At 51.6% G+C, this 18,258-nt stretch overlaps 7 protein-coding genes across 7 annotated transcripts; 1 reads left to right on the forward strand and 6 right to left on the reverse strand.

Moving 5' to 3' along the window:
- Positions 1-649: 649 nt before the first annotated feature.
- K452DRAFT_340766 (uncharacterized protein) lies at positions 650-1,391 on the forward strand (the record flags this gene model as incomplete). The annotated part of the gene is made up of 1 exon (XM_033545348.1): positions 650-1,391. One exon carries the CDS (start codon positions 650-652, stop codon positions 1,325-1,327), a length of 678 nt encoding a protein of 225 aa, XP_033401873.1. The 3' UTR covers positions 1,328-1,391.
- Positions 1,392-5,867: 4,476 nt separating this feature from the next.
- Positions 5,868-6,619, reverse strand: K452DRAFT_106883 (uncharacterized protein). Its single transcript, XM_033534972.1, has one exon. The coding sequence runs from the start codon at positions 6,396-6,398 to the stop codon at positions 5,910-5,912; it is 489 nt and encodes a 162-aa protein (XP_033401874.1). The 5' UTR covers positions 6,399-6,619; the 3' UTR covers positions 5,868-5,909.
- Positions 6,620-7,639: 1,020 nt separating this feature from the next.
- K452DRAFT_340768 (uncharacterized protein) lies at positions 7,640-9,166 on the reverse strand (the record flags this gene model as incomplete). Its single annotated transcript, XM_033545349.1, has 1 exon — positions 7,640-9,166. The coding sequence occupies one exon, from the start codon at positions 9,164-9,166 to the stop codon at positions 7,640-7,642; it is 1,527 nt and encodes a 508-aa protein (XP_033401875.1).
- A 738-nt stretch (positions 9,167-9,904) lies between these two features.
- On the reverse strand, positions 9,905-10,962 carry K452DRAFT_283456 (uncharacterized protein). Its single transcript, XM_033539775.1, has 2 exons — positions 10,910-10,962; positions 9,905-10,851 (listed from the first exon to the last, which is right to left on the reverse strand). The coding sequence occupies exons 1-2, from the start codon at positions 10,933-10,935 to the stop codon at positions 10,029-10,031; spliced, it is 849 nt and encodes a 282-aa protein (XP_033401876.1). The 5' UTR covers positions 10,936-10,962; the 3' UTR covers positions 9,905-10,028.
- A 926-nt stretch (positions 10,963-11,888) lies between these two features.
- Positions 11,889-13,501, reverse strand: K452DRAFT_305137 (uncharacterized protein; the record flags this gene model as incomplete). Its single annotated transcript, XM_033542873.1, has 3 exons — positions 11,889-12,679; positions 12,744-13,100; positions 13,204-13,501. 3 exons carry the CDS (start codon positions 13,499-13,501, stop codon positions 11,889-11,891), a joined length of 1,446 nt encoding a protein of 481 aa, XP_033401877.1.
- Positions 13,502-14,255: 754 nt separating this feature from the next.
- K452DRAFT_242777 (uncharacterized protein) lies at positions 14,256-15,174 on the reverse strand. Its single transcript, XM_033537884.1, has 2 exons — positions 14,913-15,174; positions 14,256-14,884 (listed from the first exon to the last, which is right to left on the reverse strand). The coding sequence occupies exons 1-2, from the start codon at positions 15,151-15,153 to the stop codon at positions 14,271-14,273; spliced, it is 855 nt and encodes a 284-aa protein (XP_033401878.1). The 5' UTR covers positions 15,154-15,174; the 3' UTR covers positions 14,256-14,270.
- A 665-nt stretch (positions 15,175-15,839) lies between these two features.
- On the reverse strand, positions 15,840-17,574 carry K452DRAFT_315409 (uncharacterized protein). The gene is made up of 3 exons (XM_033543862.1): positions 16,304-17,574; positions 16,106-16,243; positions 15,840-16,045 (listed from the first exon to the last, which is right to left on the reverse strand). The coding sequence occupies exons 1-3, from the start codon at positions 17,415-17,417 to the stop codon at positions 15,966-15,968; spliced, it is 1,332 nt and encodes a 443-aa protein (XP_033401879.1). The 5' UTR covers positions 17,418-17,574; the 3' UTR covers positions 15,840-15,965.
- Between the last annotated feature and the right edge of the window lie 684 nt (positions 17,575-18,258).

An 18,258-nucleotide genomic window follows, 5' to 3' on the forward strand; every position in this document is an offset into this window, starting at 1 on the left:
AGCATCCCAGCATGGCTTAAATCATCTAATTCGCTAGTGTGTGCATGAGGTTGAACTACCTCTTATATAAACGTTGAAGACGACAACCGTGTATATATCAGGGCTTGTTGATATTGTTGGACTATCAGACCACATTTCTTCATGCATTATTCTTTATATTCACCTTGCTTTTTCGTTGTCTCAACACCCTGTTACTTTCTATAAGCGAGCACATGACTGCTCCACCTCTTCATGTATATAAAGCTCGCTGCCAGACACTCTTTCAAATCAAGCCGCGTTCTCTCTTCACTCGCACGGTTTCAACCATTCAATCCAACAGATATAAACAATGTTTCCCCGCATGAGCATCCACGGAGTCTAGCATACTTAGCATGAGAGCTCTTGATAGGGCAGATACGTAGCTATATCATTGGAATCGGCTACTTGTTGCAAGCGGATGAAGGGGTTTCAATGTAAATGGGTGGGAAGTGGAGCAGAGTACGAGGTTTGAGCTTTAGAGAGAAAAATGAGCTCTTTACTCGCAGTGATCAACGGATTCTAAGGCAATTGGAGAGAGTATATGCTTTTGCTATAGAGACTATTGGCATCCTCACGTTCCTCTACACTCGTGGAGGAGATTCTGGTGTCAGTTCGCTCACGGAGGAACGAAATGCTGAGCCCCATGGACGGCTTTGCACATATTCAGAAGGCATTCATAGCATTAACTGTAGATGCCGGCAGGAGGGATTGCATTACATCCTTTATCAGCGATTTCGCAAAAGGGGCGGTGAGCGGGCCTTTTGCCCTTCCACCGGCCCCCGGGGTGCGAGCGTCCGGCCGCTCGAGGTCTTCTACGCCGCCCGCCACACCCAAACCTTTCCCTCTTCACCCCATGCGCAACGTCCTAGTGCAACTTCAAACTCCCCAACCACCACCACACCAATCTCCAATAACAAACCAAACCATGAAGGGCTTCATAACCTGGCTCATGAGCGTGCCTTGGGGCGACTGGGTCGGTGTCGCCATGGCCATCACCCTTGGCAGCGGCGTCGTCATCGGCGCGCTCACTTACCTGTGGCTCTGGTGCCGCGAGCGCCGCCGCATGAACTTGCCTCGGCAGCACAGCTTCGCGCTGCAGAACCTCGCGTCTGCCGCCGCCGCCGCCGCTCAGGGCCTGGCTGTCCTTGGTGGCGCTGCTGCTGCTGCGACTCCGGCTGCTGCGACTCCCGCTGCTAGTGCTCCGGCTCCCGCCGCTGCGCCCACTGCTGCTGCTACTGCTCCTGCTTCTCCCGCGGCCCCGGCTCCTTCTCCCGCTGAGGCGATGGAGCATGCCGTCTCCACGGTTTAGGTAAGTTTTGTTTCCTGAATCCTTACATCACTTGAGCGAGATTGACTGCACTAGGGCTACCAGGAGTGCGTCATCACCGCATTTTTCGGGTTTCTTTGCGCTGAGGAGGTCTTTCTTGGGGGGATAATGGCGCCTTCGGCGTCACGGTGAACTGTTAGTCAGATATGTCACTGAAGCTCCACAAATGCATCTAGCTGACTTGACTTCAGGGGTTTCGGTATTGAGCTGGTGTGGGTGCCCTCGGGGTGTCTGTGGGGGCCGGTCGGCGTGAGGCGCCGTTTAGGTTCAATCCATCTTTTGCTTACTGTTGTCGCTCTGCTCATGAGACCTTGTGCTATGCCGTGTATTGTTGCTGAAGCATCGTTCGTTCCACCACAAGCCCTTTTTGATGCTCTCGAAGGCCTATAACATCGCGCAGTGTCGTCTATTTTGCCAGATAACACGTTTAGAGCCTCCAGAACCCTAGGAACACCTTCTCGCTCAAGCAGGTAACCACCACTATGAACGTGCAAGACATAAGCTGCAGCTCAGTGCGGCATTGGTAGACATAAACTGCATTTACAGGTGGAAGTCGGAGAAGCAGAAGGCGCAAATATGCTTCCGTGTATCCTGTAGCCCAAGCTTTGCCATTGTGCATTCAAACAGACAGGAAAATACATATCTACCCAGATGCCAGACAGGCCGGCTAATAGTTACGTTGCTGTGTTATGTGCATTACATATGGCATTTTTCATGCGTCGAACGTCGTACGCGTGCGATGCTGAAGTGCGAGCTTTCCGAATGTCGCAACGCCCGCCGCCCGCCGCCCGCCGCCCGTCACATCCCCCAGTGCATCGTCACACGACGCGTTCCTCCACCTTACCCAACAAACGCCTGAATGTCTTTTCCACGATACTCTTGGCCGCCCTGTCAGTACTGGATAAAAGCCCAATGGACTTGTCGACAAGCTTAGCTCTCTTCGGCTGCGCACATGGCGCCCGGTTACCCAACGAGACACGCTCAAGCCATGCATGCCCACCCAGTTGACAAGCCCTGCAGAAGCGCCGCTTCTTACCTCCACTGCCGCCACGAAGCTTGAATGTCACGCGTTACGGATTGACTCAGAAACCACATTCATGAAGTCAGCTTCAGGAGAGAGAGAGAGGGCTTTATTGAGCTTGTAGGTCCTTGAAGGACAGTTTTCCCACGCGCTTCGCTAATCCCATAAGAAGGATTTGCGCTTCATGAAGGACACAACCGCTTCAATACAGCTTTCTTAAGCAGAAGGAGGGCTGCCAAAGAGACTTACTGCTCGCCTTGCTTTCTTACCTCAGCGGTGCCCCACGAACGCAATCTCAAACATAAAGGCTGGATTCACCTACCTGTCTGTCAGACTATTCTCCGCCCAAGTTGCATCCGAAGACCGATACCTTGATGTACAAGGCAAAGCGAACCCTCGCGAATGAATTTCAGCTACGCAGCCCAGAATGCTCTGGTGACATCGAAATGACAAGCTCCCAAAGGAACAGAGGTACTCAAGAAGAACCTAGAAGCTCCCAATCGGAAGAGACACTGACAAATTTACAATACGTAGTCACACACGCATCGATCCGCGAAAGACCGGCCTACCTCACGGCTCACAGAGTCACAAATTGCGTCAAGAGCGGTCGATCACTTATCTCTGCATGACAGTACTCAAGCGGCGCAAAGAGCTCAACGCGACGTCTCTGCCTGTAAGATTACCCCTCCTGGAGTCTCCGCCCAGTACTCATTGAGCAGGAGTCCAGCAAGCACAGCAAGCAAGCTCCACAAATCTCTGCACAGCACAGTTCTCAGACGATCCCGTTCACAGCGAAAAAACTGCGACATGCAAGTGTCAAGAGGACGTGGATTTCCGTCGCCGCCGCCGCCGCCGCCGCCGCACACAAAACCTACGCGCCTGCGCCATGGCCGCGCCTCCGGAGCGGGAGAGGGAAGAGAAGCGCAGGTATGCTTGCCAGAGATGACGCGAAGACCGTCGGCCAGGCCGCTCAATCGGTCGTTTGGCACAGAGGGAGCACACGTGCGCAAGCACGCCGGAGCTCTGCCATTCGGCTTCGGTACGAGCAAGGCTGGCAGAGGCGCGCCGTGGACATGATTGCGCTTGGCCGATTGCCGTGTAGCTGTGTTGCGCAAGTTATGACAAGGAGACATCGGCGAGCGAGGTCATGCTACCAGCTGCTCGGAATTCGGAAATTTTAGAAGACGACAGAAAAGATTAAAGGTTGCGGTTTATGCCCTGGAAAAGCACAGCAGGTCTCGCCGAATGAACAAAGAAAGCGGATCATGACATTGGCTTGATTGTTCCTAGCCTTTCTGGAGATTTCCAAACAGAGCTGGCACAAACACCAGAAGCGCTATGGGCGGCTTTGACTGCGTCCAGGTCAAGGACTTCTGGTTTGAAGCTCCAACTCTCCCAAGGCTTGACATGAACTTCTTCGGCTGACAGACCTCTAGAAAACAGAACCTTCCATCCCTCCGTTGCTTCAGAATACTGAATTTTCTTCCTCGAAAGCCAAGATAGTCACGCTGCACGCCGCTCCTCCTCCTCAATGTCCGAACACGACACGAAAAGCGCGCCGGCGCGCTGAGGCATCCTCATTTTTCCAAGCTTGAAACCTGATTTGACCCCACAAGGCCTGCCAACACAAGAGCAACAACTGTGAAGCCGTACCACTCCACGGTCGCAAAGCGAAGAGTTACAACAGGTGCCACACCATGGCCGTCCATCGAGCAGAGTTCCCGAGATCCACATTCTTCAGCAATTCACGAGGAAGACAGTTAATTAGATACAGCAAGAGTAGAAGCTGCCAGCTCTGTATGCGCCACAGCTCATCATTAAGGACACGAGAATGCCATGCGCTGTCAGTAATCAAACAAAAGTATGAGCGCAGGTCGATGCGCGTCATGGCGAAATGTCGGTCGAGCACTTCCGTCGCAATATCTTTGCTTGCCCTTAAGTACAACGCTGACCTCCCATCAGTAACTGCAGATACACATCCGACCTTTCTACCATTATAAAATCCACTCAGAGCCCGGACCAAGATCCAGCAACCGAGCCAATCTGGAACGCTTCGTCCTCGCTTCCCCCGCCACGGAAGTCTGCAAGTGGCAGAAAAACATGGCTCCCCAGAGTCGTCTGTTTTACGGAAGCTACCTGTTATAGAGACGTTTCGTCTCCCGCATCCAAGCTTCGCAATCCGCGAAGCCGACTCCTACTCCAGTGGCGTACACTATCAGGTCTGAAAAACATAGCGGGCCATCAACGAACTTTCAAGCTGTGGGACGTCACGCCATGATGCTGATGATGCTTACCATGGTCGGCGGTGCTCGGACTGTTCCTGGGTGCACGTTAGCTGGCATAATTGGAGTGTGTTAGCTGGGACGGTGTTGAGTGACGGTAGAGACTCCAGAATGAAGCATCTTCCTCTGATTGGGGTCCGTTAGCAACTACAAGGCGGCTGGGCGTGTCGTTCGAGAGTTTCATCCTTACAGGAGGCTGCTTATAAGCCAGCGCCTTGCGCTCGGCTCACGGGTCGGTCATGCAGATGGTGGTACTTGTTGGAGACCATGCGGCTTTGGCTCGCCTTTCACAGACCATTGCGCATCTTGATCAGGCTTCGCAATGGCAGAGCCAGACGATGTCACTCTGGCAACATCCAGCGCTGCGACCTACGCTCTTCGATCTCAATCATGGGGACAGCGGTGCCGTGATCGCTGCGACAGGTTGGAGGGCCTCACATAGCCAACACGATGACAAAAGCTTTGGTTGTGCTTTCTTTTGTTTATCCAGACATGGGCTTTTCCAAAATGGCGAGCCGGTCCCAGTGGCAGAAGCTTTTGGTGATCGGGTGGGGGTGATAGTAGTTGGAGTATAATGGATGATATACTATTCTTGTATCTTGCTAGCAATGTCTTCGTTATACTCTCCGCTGCGGGCATCCTCTCCAAGACAATCTTCGTCCACCAAAGCTTACTTTTACAACTTTTCCAGACCCATTGCCTCCGACGCCCAGCTCGATACAACGCAGCAACAAGCTTCATTTCTCGATTTACTCTCGACATGGAGAATGTACTCGGTTACAAAAACACATCACGGACAGTAACACCCTCACAAACCTACGATCCTAGATCCAGATTGTGAAAATCCTAGCGATTTACAACACCAAGCCGAGTAGAACACCGTCATCATCTCCGCGAGATGGTGCGCAAGACCAAGTTCAAACCCTACGACCAGGGTGGCCGATAAGCGTCTGCGACTCTTCGCCATCCTCCTCTTTCTGGGTCGAAAGCTTGTGCAAAAGTGGGACCGCTTGGGCATGCCACCAGAAGTTGGACCCATAGCGGCTGGCACGCATGGCGAAACCGTTCTCTGAGGAGTCCGCCACAAACGCCGTGTGGCATAGATCGAGCAGGCCTTGCAACCACCAAGCTCGCTGCTCACGGTCGGGGTCGCATCTCAAGATGCACATGAAGACACGCGCCTTTTCCAGCGTCAGCAGGTCAGGCCACCATACTCCGTTGGGAAGGTATGGTAGCACTCAGAAGGTCCGTTCATGCCACCTCACAAACCTTGGGCTAGATGATACGGAAGGCCGCGATCTCGAGCATGCTGACCGCGCCTACGGCCCGTCAAGGAGCTTAGCCTACCTCGGAAGTAACAAAACGTAGTGCTGATGACCCACCTCCAGAAGTCGCCGGTATCTTCAAGAGGAGACGAGCCCAAACGTTGACAATGTTCCATCGTTGCTCTGAAACCAATACATGTTCTTATGCTGCCCAGCGACGCCGCAAAACTGGGTAGCAGGCGAAGAAACATCACCAGCAGCGCTTCCCTCCTGCGTCGCTGTCGAGCGTATACGCTTTTAACGAACTGAGGGAGCCGTAGCCGTGAGTCTGGTAGCTTTGTCGTTTTGTGGGCGAGACGAGACGTCTTCTTGTGTAGGGTTTGCGCTGTCGCGTGTTTGTTATGAGGGCGGAAAGATGTTAGTGCCTCGAGCGCTTGTGCTCGTCTTCTTGCTCCTGTTGGAAAACTGTTAATTGTGAGGTACATGCGCTTCTCGCCAGATGAGAGACATAGTCGCGTGTGTGGAAGGCCTGTGGATGTTGAATTGGCTGGGCGTAGTGTTTGACGGGTGAAATATGGAAAAAATCTCGAGGAGCTCGCGGGCCGACGACGTAGACACCACTGTCGGGTATACTCTAGGCGTGCCTATACAGCAAGCCAGACAGTTCCCGCGTACCCATGCGCAGGGAGCCTCCAAGCTTACAAAAAACAGCACAAGCGACATCTACCTTTCCAAGCCGCTTCCCACAAACCCTCACTCACTCACCGTCACCGACGGACCAGTAGTAGCAGCAGTACGCCAGCGCCAACCCAAACAAAATAACACCACAAAAAAACACTATAAAACACACCCACCCCACCGAGGATCGAACACGCAACCAGCAAGCAGCACCCGCCCAACCCAAAAAGGAACAAAAAAAAAAAAATCTTAATCTTCTTTGATTAAGCAAGTCATCCTTAGTGCAGGGGCCATGCTAATCCTCTCTGTATCGTTTCTAATTAGACCAAGTGGCCCGTGGAAGGTGACCCTCCCACGGGCCGATAGTTGGGGTCGCGCTTGGGGGTTATGTAGGTGGTGGTTTGGGGGTGGAGGGGTTTGGTGCGGGCGGTGGGTGGGCGGTGCGGTGTGTGGTCTTATATCGGGGGCCCAGCCATAATTACTTTCGCCGTTCGTCTTGTTTACTAGTCCAGCACGCGATACTGCAGCCAACAAGTTACGTCTATACATTTAATCACAACAACCTTCCAATTACAAAGAGCAGATAGCTGGATCCATTCGTACCTGATTATCTAGCTAGCGGCACCACCTCCGAAGAAATATCTCTATCGCCAGCCGCGCCACCGCCAAACCAGCTATCTACTCACAATTTGCATGTCGCTCGAGCACGCTACGTACAGATGTAAAGGAAAGTGTAAGGGAATCGATTTTGAGCTTCGTGCTTGTGGATTAGGAAAAGCCGAGTAGAGCTGGAGGCCTTTCCAACTTCATGAAACCGTTCATCCCAAGGCGGTGCCTGCTACTCGTGTGCTGATCGAGAATGGCGGTTACAGAGGTGCCGAGCCTCGCTATGGTGGTTTGTGAGAAGGGAATACGCAAAAGTCCAAGGTATACTATAGTAAGGCGTCGAGGAGCTTTTCGGGAAGGGCCAAAGTGTAGCCAATACTCTTGAAACTGCCGGCGTCTACAGGCCTTGTTGGAGTCGCTGAACCCCAATTGGGTATCCGCTTCAGAGTGCGGTATCGTCTTCAGTACCGACGGTGACCTCTCCTTCGGCCGCGTGTAAAGTCTTCCTCGCGAGGACAGAGAAGACGCATTCCTCGGAAGCCTCACGTACCGCGTTGAGGTTGTCCTTGGCCCGGGAAGAGTCACGTGCAGACAGAGCAGAAAGCGCTGCAACGTTGTCTGCTTTCCAGGCCAAAAGCCTTTCCGTCAGCGCGCCTTTCTTCCCGGCATGACCAGACACGGCTTTCGCCCACTTTAGGGCAACCTCCTCGCTCATGCCAAAGTATTGAGCGTCACGCATGGCCTTGTTGTAGCCGGAGCGAGTGCACTCAACGAGGTAGTCCCAGCGTTTACGGATGTGGTTGTGAGGCGCAGTTATCCCTGTCTTCTTTCCGCCTACTAGGTAGTAGACCGTTCCGTCGAAGCTTGGATTGCGATGCATATCTGAAAATGGAGGCAGGCGGTAATCGGTCTCCTTGGGAACGGCGATAGTTACAGGAAGCATATCCACTTCGCGTACGGAGTCCGACCGGGTGGTGGTGAGGCGGTATAAGGCGGCACTCGTAGCCTTTCTAGGAAGTTGGCAAAGGTCCTTGTGGATACGAACGAGATCAGATGCTAAGGACGACGCCTCATACTTGTTCGTAGAACCTGTCAAGGTAGGTGGATGGAAAGTGGCAAGGCCGTTTAGCAACTCGTCGAGTAGGGGACGCCAGAATACTTTAGGGACTAGGTAAAGCCACAGATCGAAGAAGCTTGTGAGCCCTGCCTCTGAAATATTAACGTCGAGCCGGATGGTGTCCCGGCCTTGTGACTGTAAGCTCCATTCCGAGTACGTCGCAAGAGGTATGTCGTCTTTGCTCGCTTGGCAGATCAGAAGAGCCCAAAGGTCCGCTTGCTCTTGGGTGAAATCCTGGCGTATCATTAGGTCTTGGAATTGTCCATTTTCTTCTAGGGCAGTGGTAAAAACCTGGAAGGCGGTAATCGCATAATAACATATGTCCAGGCCGGGTGTCTGAAGGCAGTGGAGGAGCAGGTCCGGATTCTCGTTGTTATGCCAGACAACTTCAAGGCCGGAGTTAAGAACGAGGGCATCACGAAGTCGCTTGCCGGCCAGATGAAGAAGATGCTCGTATACTTGTAGGCTGGGACAGTTGTTCCGGAGGCGAGCGCCCTTGATAACCACGACGTTCCTCTGACGGTAGATACCCGCGAAGATATCACCAGGCGGGGCATTGTCCTCTTCGTCCGTACCAGCAATCTTTCGGACGACCTCAACGAAAACATCAAACGAGTAGTCGATGTCGTCAGCGATGATAACACACTTATTGACTGCTCGTTGAGTAAGCGGCTGAAGCTGCTCGTTCAGAGTGACTCCAATGAGGCAGATCGTGTCGATTGAAGGGCTGACTGTGTAGATGTGCGGGTAATCCATGGAAGAGATGGGCTCCTTGACGAAATCCGACTCCTCCGAATAGCCTAGACCCCGACTAGAGAGGATACCGCGTATCTGCGAGGGATTAACTGGCATCTTGAAGGAAGCCGAGCAAGTGATGCTCCAACAAGGTGCAGCGAGATAGGGCCAGTGGTTGAAAGGGGCGTGCACGGAGTTTGTGGTGGCACGTCGAGGGTGGGGGATGAAGGACAAAAGAGCGCAGACTTGAGGGTGAAAATAGCGGCGGCTGGTCGGTCGAAAAGGCCACCGTGCGCTAGGATGCCACCGTAGCAGCCGCAGGCTTTTCAGTAATTGAGTATTTTTGTTCCTCGTAGTTGCGTACGCATTGACCACTGCATTGCACTACTCCCGCGCCGGTAGAGAAGCACTCGCCAGGCTGATCGAAAGCTCACCAACCAGAGCTAGATCAGCCGCACGATACAGGCCCCGCGACGCATTGGCAGCTTTCGGCGGCCTGCTCAAGCAATGCCGATAGCTTCCGCGAGTTTCAATAGCCAGTGTCACAACGATGACCGAGTCTCGCAACATAGCAACAATCCAATACCTGCCCCCATGGCGGCAGGCCAGCGACAACAGCACAATTTCTCAAGGCAAACCACCCAACCCTTCAAAACACCACCGCGTAATCGCATAGCGACGACGCCCACCCATAAGCAAAATTCCCCGCCCTTTACACACACACACAATCTCGCTCCGCTCCGTCCCACTCCACTCCGCCCCGCCGCGCGCTCAGGCGCCACAAAGAGCTTTTCTGCGGATAAGCACCAGCGTATACGGTATATCACGGCCATAGGAAGTACGGAAGGAAAGAAGGGAAGACAGGGTGTGCGTTTAATTCCGGCGTACATTGCGCTCTTACTACTATAGCTAGTAGGTAGATACGCGTTTTATCGCGGGGTGGGATATGGAAGCTGTCGAGGACGAAGAACATCGACCCTCACGCCTCAGCCATACTAACGTCCTCGCCCTCTCCCTCCCCACCCTTCTCACTCCCTGCCTCCTCCCCCTCCATACCAGCAACCCTCTTCGCCTTATCCCTAACCCTCTTCTTCACCTTCTTCTCCCTATTCCTCCTCGTCCGCTTCTCCCTCTCCGCCTCCTCCCGCTCCCGCTTCATCCTCTCCTCCACCGCCTTCTTCTCCTCTCTCGCTCTCACCTTCACGCGCAACGCAATCCGCGCTTTCTTGCCCTTCCGCTTCTTCTTCCCTTGTCCCTCCTCCCCAGCCACACCACCACCACCCTCTCCAACAACGCACGCATGCCCCTCAACCCGCCTCCGTAACTCCCGCCCCGCCGCATCAACCCTGACAACTTTCCACGGCACGACGCACCCCGGCCACGCCGCCCGCGACAATTGCAGCACCTGCTTCCCACTGAGCGCCGCGGCTGCGAGCTCCGCTGCTGGCAACGCGCCGGTGCCGGGTGTGAAATAGTGCGTCTGTGGTCGCGGAGCCAGGAAGCCCGCTTCTGCAGGGTCGAGCGAGGGGCTGCGCACACGGATTTTTTGCGCGAGGGGCTTTGGGCCTGGGGCTGTGTCTGGGCCCGCATTTGTGGTTGTGGCGGTAGGCGCGGCAAACAGCCGGAAGTCGAGCTCCTCGTCGCTGTCTGCGTCGGCGTCGGCCGTGGCAGGTGCGGCGACATGGCGCTTCACATCAATCTCGAAGCGCTGATTCAAGCTTGCGCGCAACGCGTCCGCCAGTTCCGGATCAGGCGAAGAGCGCGGGGACGCGGGCGGCGAGTAGAGGTCCTCGCGGCGGACGCTGCCGGGGGTGTCAGTCGGGTTGCGCGCCAGGAGAGCGAGAAAGGAGGGTTGCGCACCGTTTCGCGTCCGGGACTTCGAACATGGTGATGTGCGTGCGTGCGCTTTTGTGCGGTGCGTGAGGTGAGGTGGGCTTAGAGTTTGCGCGGGTGGCGTGGGGTGCGCGTTGCGATCGGCTGTTGTGGGTCGCGCTAAGGCGCTGGGCGCGAGGTTATTTCGACGTCGGCGCTTGCGGGGCTTCGGTGGTCAATGGTACCTCTGATGCGGGTTTTGGGGCTTGTATTGTGACTGGTAGGGTTTGGCGCGACGCAGCGGGCTGGCTGGGAAGACGACGCCTGCGTTGCTGCGACCTGGTACTATTTTCGGCTGCAGATGAATGCCTTGGCCTTGCTGCCCCCCGTTGGCAACACCCTGTAATTAGGCGTCCTTTTCGGATAATGTAACGTCAGCTGTTTATAAAACAGCTACCAACAGGGTGCTGTGAGTTAAAGTATCGCTATCTGACGCCAAATTCGATGGTTGCTGTAGTTTCTGGTAAGATTTACGCTTTTTCTAATTGGGCGAAAATAGCACTCTGCTGTCTGGCAGCGGATCGGGCTAATCAGCTTGTCGCTAGAATACGATAAACTAACTACTAAACTATCGAATTTGGCGTCAGATTAGGATAAAATTACTACTAACACCCTGTTGGTAGTTATTTTGTACCAAAAGGACGTTACATTATCAACAAGTGACGCCTAATGCCGGGGTGTTGCTAACGGGGGGCAGCAACGTCAGTTTCGCGAATGTGAGGGACCTACCCGTTCGTCGCCATCAAGCGAGATTCATTGGTTTCTTTCTTTTCACTTCACATTAAAAGCCAAACTGCATAAAAGAGGCAAACAAGCAAATATGTGCCTAATAGACTATTTAGAGGCCTATAAGAGTCCATTTGATGCCGTTATTCAAGCACTAAGATTTAACTATAGTAAATCAAACTACCGTACTAACTACGTCAACTATCATAAGGCCAATCTTCCTTACAAATCCAGCCCCTTTTCAAAAAGAGATTTTTATAATTGGCCAGCATCTTCTTAGACCTTCCATATTTTCCATGGCTGATTGAGCCAACCAGGGCATATGGCCTTTCATGCGTGCACTCAGGCCACCTTTAATGTCACGTGCATGACTCCACTCGTTCAAGACCCTGCGGATACTCCTGATACGCCTGTGCGTAAGCCTAACCGGGAAAGCAGCGTCTCGATCCTTCTTCCCTACGTACGGTAATCCTTTCTTCCACCGCTTCCGCAAGCGCACTACCCTTTCTCCCAAGGCCGCTGAGGGCTCGTCAAAAATGTGCTCTCCCATCTCAAGGATATTACCAGCAGTTGAGTTCCGATACATTTGTGCATGTAGGACATCTGGCCTCCGGTTCAGGCGTAGTATATCATTGGACAGATTCTGTAACTTGCATGTACCGCGATAAGGCTCGTTGTCTAAGGTTTCACTAAGGCTTGGATCTTCCTCATATCCGTATACAGCATCAGCTTTGCGAACCCAGTGGTGGAAGTAAGGAAGCTGTATGTCCTGCTTGTAAAGAGGAGCAAGGATACAGTCTTCAGAGAGACGATTGTGCCACAGGCGATACTGTGACATTGCCGGATGGGTCGGCAGAACGTGCTCAAGAAGCTGTAGATACATGCTGCCAGCACGATGGTTCTTCAAAATGGAAGGTCTGTAAGATCCCGGACCAAGGAGCGAGTCCATAGGCTGGGGAAGCTGCGGTGCTGTATCCGTTGCTAGCAACTCTCGGTTAACGATGGCTTTGAGGAAGTCTATAGGGCTGTCCCCTGTTTTCTTTTTGGTTAGTGGAAAACTGGACTTTAGACGCTTCTAGATGGGACAACTACTTACAAGGGCCCCGATCACATTCTAATGTACATCTACCATTCAGCAACCATGACCGACTCGTCACTGGTCCGATCACGAACTTTGGATTATTGACTTCTTCTCCTTCCGGATTGGTGTACACGAAGGGTTTAGCAGGGGAAATATCACCCTTGTAGTATATTGCGCCGATGTTACAGAAAGTCATATTTAGAAGACGTTTCTCCATATATGCAATCTGCTTTGCGAGTTCTTCAAGGTGTTCTTTTGTAAATCTATTGGTTTCCCAAAGACTTTCTAGGCGAATACCAGGAATTTTCTTCATAAGGATGTATTCAGAGCCGACGGGGTTCTCGGCGCCTAGGCGGGAGTTCCAATCCAACACTTCCGGGGCAGGCAGTTTCAGAATAGATCAAGCCTTTCGGGTGAAAGCAATCAATAACTGAAAAGATATAACACACACGTAAAGGAGCAGCTGTGTACTTACAAAGTCCATCGCAGCGACCTGGTTCGCGCATGTCAGGCGCGGGATACTGACGTGCGGCAGGGGCATCTTGGCGATTAATCGTTTTCCATTTCGCATCTGGAGCTCGTAGTACTTGTGGTAGGTAGTAATCCTCTGAAATCTTAATAATACTTTTGCAAGGCACTCCGTTGGTGACTCGCGACGCGGCGCGTACAAGGGCGCCCACGTTGAAGTCGACTCGGTGCATGGCCATAAAGGTGTTTTCGTCGGCCAGGAAGCGGTCGTACGTCCATTTGAAAAGGCTTTCCTTATTTATCATTTTCGTGCAGTTTTAGCATGCAAATTGCAAAAATCAGCCGTTCTTTTTTACCTTTTCTCACTTGGCGGCGTGCTGACCGCGCGGAGGCCACCGGGCATGGCAATTCGAAATTAAAAAAACCGTTCACCTTTGGGAACATTGTAGCGGTGTTGGAACGATGGTAATTGGAACTGCGAAGGCTTCATTTAAACAATAAGTCGCTTATGTCATTCTTCTACAGTTACGCTCGATCAGTTCACCAACGGTTGTGATTGGTTGGTCCATTGTTGGTGACATAGGCTTTCTTTGAGGCCACGTTACCCGTCTTCTACCCATCATGCAAATTCAAACCGCATAAGCTAGAGATAGTACTTAGCTTAGTTTTATTAGTGTTCTATTCGTTATAATATGCATACGATTTGGTGGCATAGAGGTAGTTATTTTATATATTAGAATTTATTCCACTGATAGTAATATTTTACACTGACGAATTATATAGCACCCCAGCTAGATCCTTACGTCAGGCCTCTTCATTCTTGCGTAGTTACCGCCAAAGACTATTTAAGTTTAATCTTAGCCCGTGACTCTTGATGGGAAGAGTTGGAGATTATTAGAGTTAAAAATTAGAACTGTAGAACGGCCTGTGTATTAGAAGTTATCCAAAGATAGCAACACACGTTACTACAGTATTGCTATTAAAGAACATATCTAAAATTAACTTCAGGAGCTCCATACGTTAAAGTTTTATATCTAATAGTTACGTAACACGAAGAAGCCTCCAGATCCTTTACTAGCTAACAGTAGTGTCACCACCCCCCTGCACAAAAACAACCTGAACAGCAGAGAAAGCCGCAGCAACAGCAAAAATGTCCGTGGTCCTCGCATTAGTAAAGAAAGCAAGACAAAGAATAGTGAGAACATTGCAGATTGCGATGATACCCAGACGCACTTTCATCGAGTGTACAAAATATAGAACCACGATAGATGCAATCGGAAGTAAAGACGCCAGTGTTGTTGAGACCAGATACGTGAGGCGCAGCAGAGTGTTTTCCTCGTAAATGACTAGGCCATGTACAGGAGACGGCTTGCGGAAACGGTCCAAGCGCCACTTGAACCACTTGGATATGCCGCTGGTAGTGACATATTTGGAAAACATGTCCTTTTCTTTGCGGGGTAGTAGCGTAACTATGTCTGGTTCATAGCCATTGGGATTCTTGATGGTACCCCAGACCTCAGAGTCGGGGCCATCCAATGCCCAGGGCCCCATGTCTTGAGATGCAAGGAGTCTCTGGATATAGCTCAGGTCGTATTTACCGGGCGGCTTCATGGAAAGAATATTGGACTGTTGGACCAGTGCGGTATCTAAATGGAAAATGGTCAAATCTGTTATACATATCCTATGGGCTGTACAACAAAAAAATCAGCGGCTTACTATATTTTTCTAGCAATTCTTGGGCTTCCCGGACAAGCTGCAGCTGCCGGCCATCTCCTTCTTTTAGACAAAGCCAGTCTCGAGCGTAGGAACTCTCATCTCCAGGCTTTCTATCATCTATTCTCTGTATCCTCTTCAGTCTGTCCTCGATGTCCACCAGATCAGCTTGTAGGTACAACAAGTTTAGCTGGTTTAGGAACCCGAAGCGCCGGAATACTGAAGTCTCCGGTATAATCCTCATTCGCTCAGCTAATGTTGGATAGTCGGGAGGCAACCTGCCCCCTAGTTGTGTACCGCCAACTGAGTGTTGTTGATTATTTATTTGCTGTGTAGCGATGCCATGCTGATTGTTTGCTATGGCAGGGGTATCTGAGACAACCGTTGGTGATGTCGCTTGGCCGCCGATGAAATTTTGCATGGGGATGCTGGAAGCCTGGCTCATCATGGGAAAGAGAAGGAAAAGCGGAGGTTTGATGAAGTGGGAAGTGCTAACTGCCGAGGACGAGGCCATGGGCGTTTATTGTATGCGAAAGATGATAGAAACCGTCTCCCAAGGCAGAGTGAAGGCGCCACGAGGCAGCCATTAAGATGTTCCACAGCGTATGATCACAGTGCATTGTGGCTTATGGCAACTGGGGTAGCGAATTAACGAATTAAAATGGATCATGTTTCGAGTCTACAGGGGCTTAAAGTTGCGCGCGCCAAACAGTGGCCAATTGCGGCTGCAGGCATATCGATTATTCGCCTCCTCAATCCGCCTGTTGCCTAGTGTTCAGCCGTCCGTCACTCTCTAAGACGACTTCTGAGCTGCTGCCTGCTCGACTTGATGTTGTCACTCTCACACGCATTGCCTACCTGGACCACCTGTTGCAATTGTCTGTCGCCTGCGATGATTCGACGCAGGTACAACTACTCGGCGGAGGTCAAGGCGGGTGTTATTACAATCCGTCACCTTAGTTAAGCCCTTCACAAATTTACCAAGGGCTCAAGCGTAAACGAATACAAAGCGAAATGCCCATTACGGGTGTCTTGGACTAATTTCCCAATCCTTGACTATTTGTTCTTGTGTGTCTGAGCTCTCTCGACGCCTTTTTTCGCCTTCCGTTCTGTATATTTTTCATATTTCTTAGGATCTATACTTGATATCAGTACATCGCCAAATGTACTAGAATTTTATGAACAACTCAACATACCGCTATCAAGAGTCGGAGGTGGAACAACAAAATTTACCACAAGGCTAGCAAGAGATTCAAGGCTAACCCTGCGTTTTAGGACTCCCTCTACTCCATTTTTCGCCTTCCGCTCGTGATAGTTTGCGTACTGCTTCAAATCTGTACCGTAAGTCAGTACTATGACAAAGCCACCATTGTTTTGTGAGCTGCTCAACATACCGGTGTCGGATACTGGAGGTTGAGCAATAAAATTTACCACAAAGCTAGCAAGAGATTCTAGGCTGACTTTGCGTTTCAGGGCCCTTTCTGTCTCCTTTCTTATCTTCCGCTCATTGTAGTTGCCGTACTGCTCAGATTCTATATCAGGCACCTTTGGTATCTGTACACTTTCTATAGCCTTCGAAATTGCTTGTTCTACATCCCATTCGGGATCGGGAGTCGGGGGGTTAGCGTCGAGGGTATTGGTGAACCGCTGTTTAGGCCTGAGGCGTGTGAAGTCCTCCCAACAAAGCACAACGTCTGCCTGGCAGTGCTTTGCATCCACGATAAGGTGGTCCTTGGTATGAATGCGTTTCGGAGGGAAAAATTTTAGGTTGCGGTCAAACCACTCAATATTGGCAGTGCTACCATCCTGCCCGCCGAAAAGAGTCCCGTCCACATTGCGGATCCTCTCCATATTTCTTACAGTCTTAGACAGACTATTGCCACATTGTCTCCTCACTCGGAAACGGCTAAGACCTCGCTCTGGCATGGAACGCTTGCGGAACTTATGAGGGATATCAAGAAAATCCAGGGCCTCGTTGCTAATGAGGTTTTGATGAAGATTCCTGGAGTCTATCATCAGCCGGAAGCGGTTTATGTCGGACCCATCATTATTGAGAACGTCGATATAAATTACTATGTTGTTGTGCGTCTGAGGGGTCGCATTGGAAGATTCCCCTTCCAGGGCATCAGTGTCGGATGGAGGGCCAACTGAGGCCTGGTCGTGGTGGTTGTCGTCTATAACCCCTTCAACGAGTTGCTCGTTTCTACTATCCACGACGGGCGCAACCAAACTCATACCACTACTATGAGGCGTTTGTCTGATTTCGTTGTAACTAGATTGGCCAGATCCGCTTGCCGGCCGGTAAAGAGATGCTACTGAGCAGCTGGGCGTTGTCGATTCACTGACTGACGGTGAATGTAGCGCGGGACCGGAGGGAATGATTATGTGATGCGGCGACGGTGTGGAAGGCTCGCCGCCTGAGTCTGCGCGGCCGTCCAACATGCTGATTGCAGGGCTCGTCTTGGGTGACTGGCTGTGGTAGGTGTCTTGCTCACCAGCACTGTTCATGCTGGAACGATAAGGTGGTGATGGTTGCAAAATTGAAAACAGCGGTGGGTGAGTGGCTTGTGCAAGATCAAGGGATTGCTTATGCTTTATGGTGTACAGCAGGGCTGAAAGGAATTGGGGCAAACTAAAAGAAAGGAGAAGAAAGAAAAAGCGCAACAGGAGAGGCGGGAAGCCCCGACTCTTGAGGAGTGTGGGTAGGCAGATAGTTTTAAATCTCGAGTAGGAAGCCTGCGCTTACCATCAAGTTTGGCTGCGCCACCTGCTGCGCATTTTGCATGGTACCGAACAAGGCAGAGCGGCGCGAAAGGTCAAGGGTGCGATGTGCGATGCGTTGGTGCCAGCCAGACGGCGGACTGGACCAATAATCGTGTCGCAGCCTCGCAGGGCCTGTCAGGCAGCCCTAACACAACGTGTCTATATTTTAATGTTAAAGTCTGAAATCTTTTTGCATTATAAGCACACGCCGCTTAGTCTTCGCTTACACAGAGTTGCTGGGGAAACGCTCTTCACTTCCTCAGATTGACTTCCCTGTAGTTACTGTAATCCTTCAGCGCTCACTCCGAGGTTGAACATACGCAGTTAGGTTCATTTAACTTCCAGGAGGCATTGTGTTTGTTCTTTGGTGGAGGCCTTTCGTATGTTTTGCGCTCGTCTGAGAAATGCTAGGCGATCAAGCTTCACAACGATGATGTTCCGTAACCAGCTATTCTCGAGCAAAATATACCGTTGAGAGTCAATTCGCAAGTCTTCCTACATAACTGCACGGCAACGAGCAAAAAACAAAAACATACAACAGCTGGGATTCGCTAGTGGTCACCCACCTAACTACTAATCAGCCGGT

Source organism: Aplosporella prunicola (assembly GCF_010093885.1).
Source record: "Aplosporella prunicola CBS 121167 unplaced genomic scaffold K452scaffold_3, whole genome shotgun sequence".
Lineage (NCBI taxonomy): Eukaryota > Fungi > Ascomycota > Dothideomycetes > Botryosphaeriales > Aplosporellaceae > Aplosporella > Aplosporella prunicola.

Bases quoted from the DNA above. Each gene is read 5' to 3' on its own strand.
- K452DRAFT_242777 (XM_033537884.1), bottom strand. From the start codon at position 15,153: ATGAGGATTATACCGGAGACTTCAGTATTCCGGCGCTTCGGGTTCCTA. The intron at 14,885-14,912 runs GTAAGCCGCTGA...TTTGTTGTACAG, and splicing joins AGAATTGCTAGAAAAATATA to CCCATAGGATATGTATAACA.
- K452DRAFT_106883 (XM_033534972.1), bottom strand. From the start codon at position 6,398: ATGTACCTCACAATTAACAGTTTTCCAACAGGAGCAAGAAGACGAGCA.
- K452DRAFT_315409 (XM_033543862.1), bottom strand. From the start codon at position 17,417: ATGAACAGTGCTGGTGAGCAAGACACCTACCACAGCCAGTCACCCAAG. The intron at 16,244-16,303 runs GTATGTTGAGCA...CTTACGGTACAG, and splicing joins ACCTCCAGTATCCGACACCG to ATTTGAAGCAGTACGCAAAC. The intron at 16,046-16,105 runs GTATGTTGAGTT...TATCAAGTATAG, and splicing joins ACCTCCGACTCTTGATAGCG to ATCCTAAGAAATATGAAAAA.
- K452DRAFT_283456 (XM_033539775.1), bottom strand. From the start codon at position 10,935: ATGTTCGAAGTCCCGGACGCGAAACG. The intron at 10,852-10,909 runs GTGCGCAACCCT...CACCCCCGGCAG, and splicing joins GAAGTCCCGGACGCGAAACG to CGTCCGCCGCGAGGACCTCT.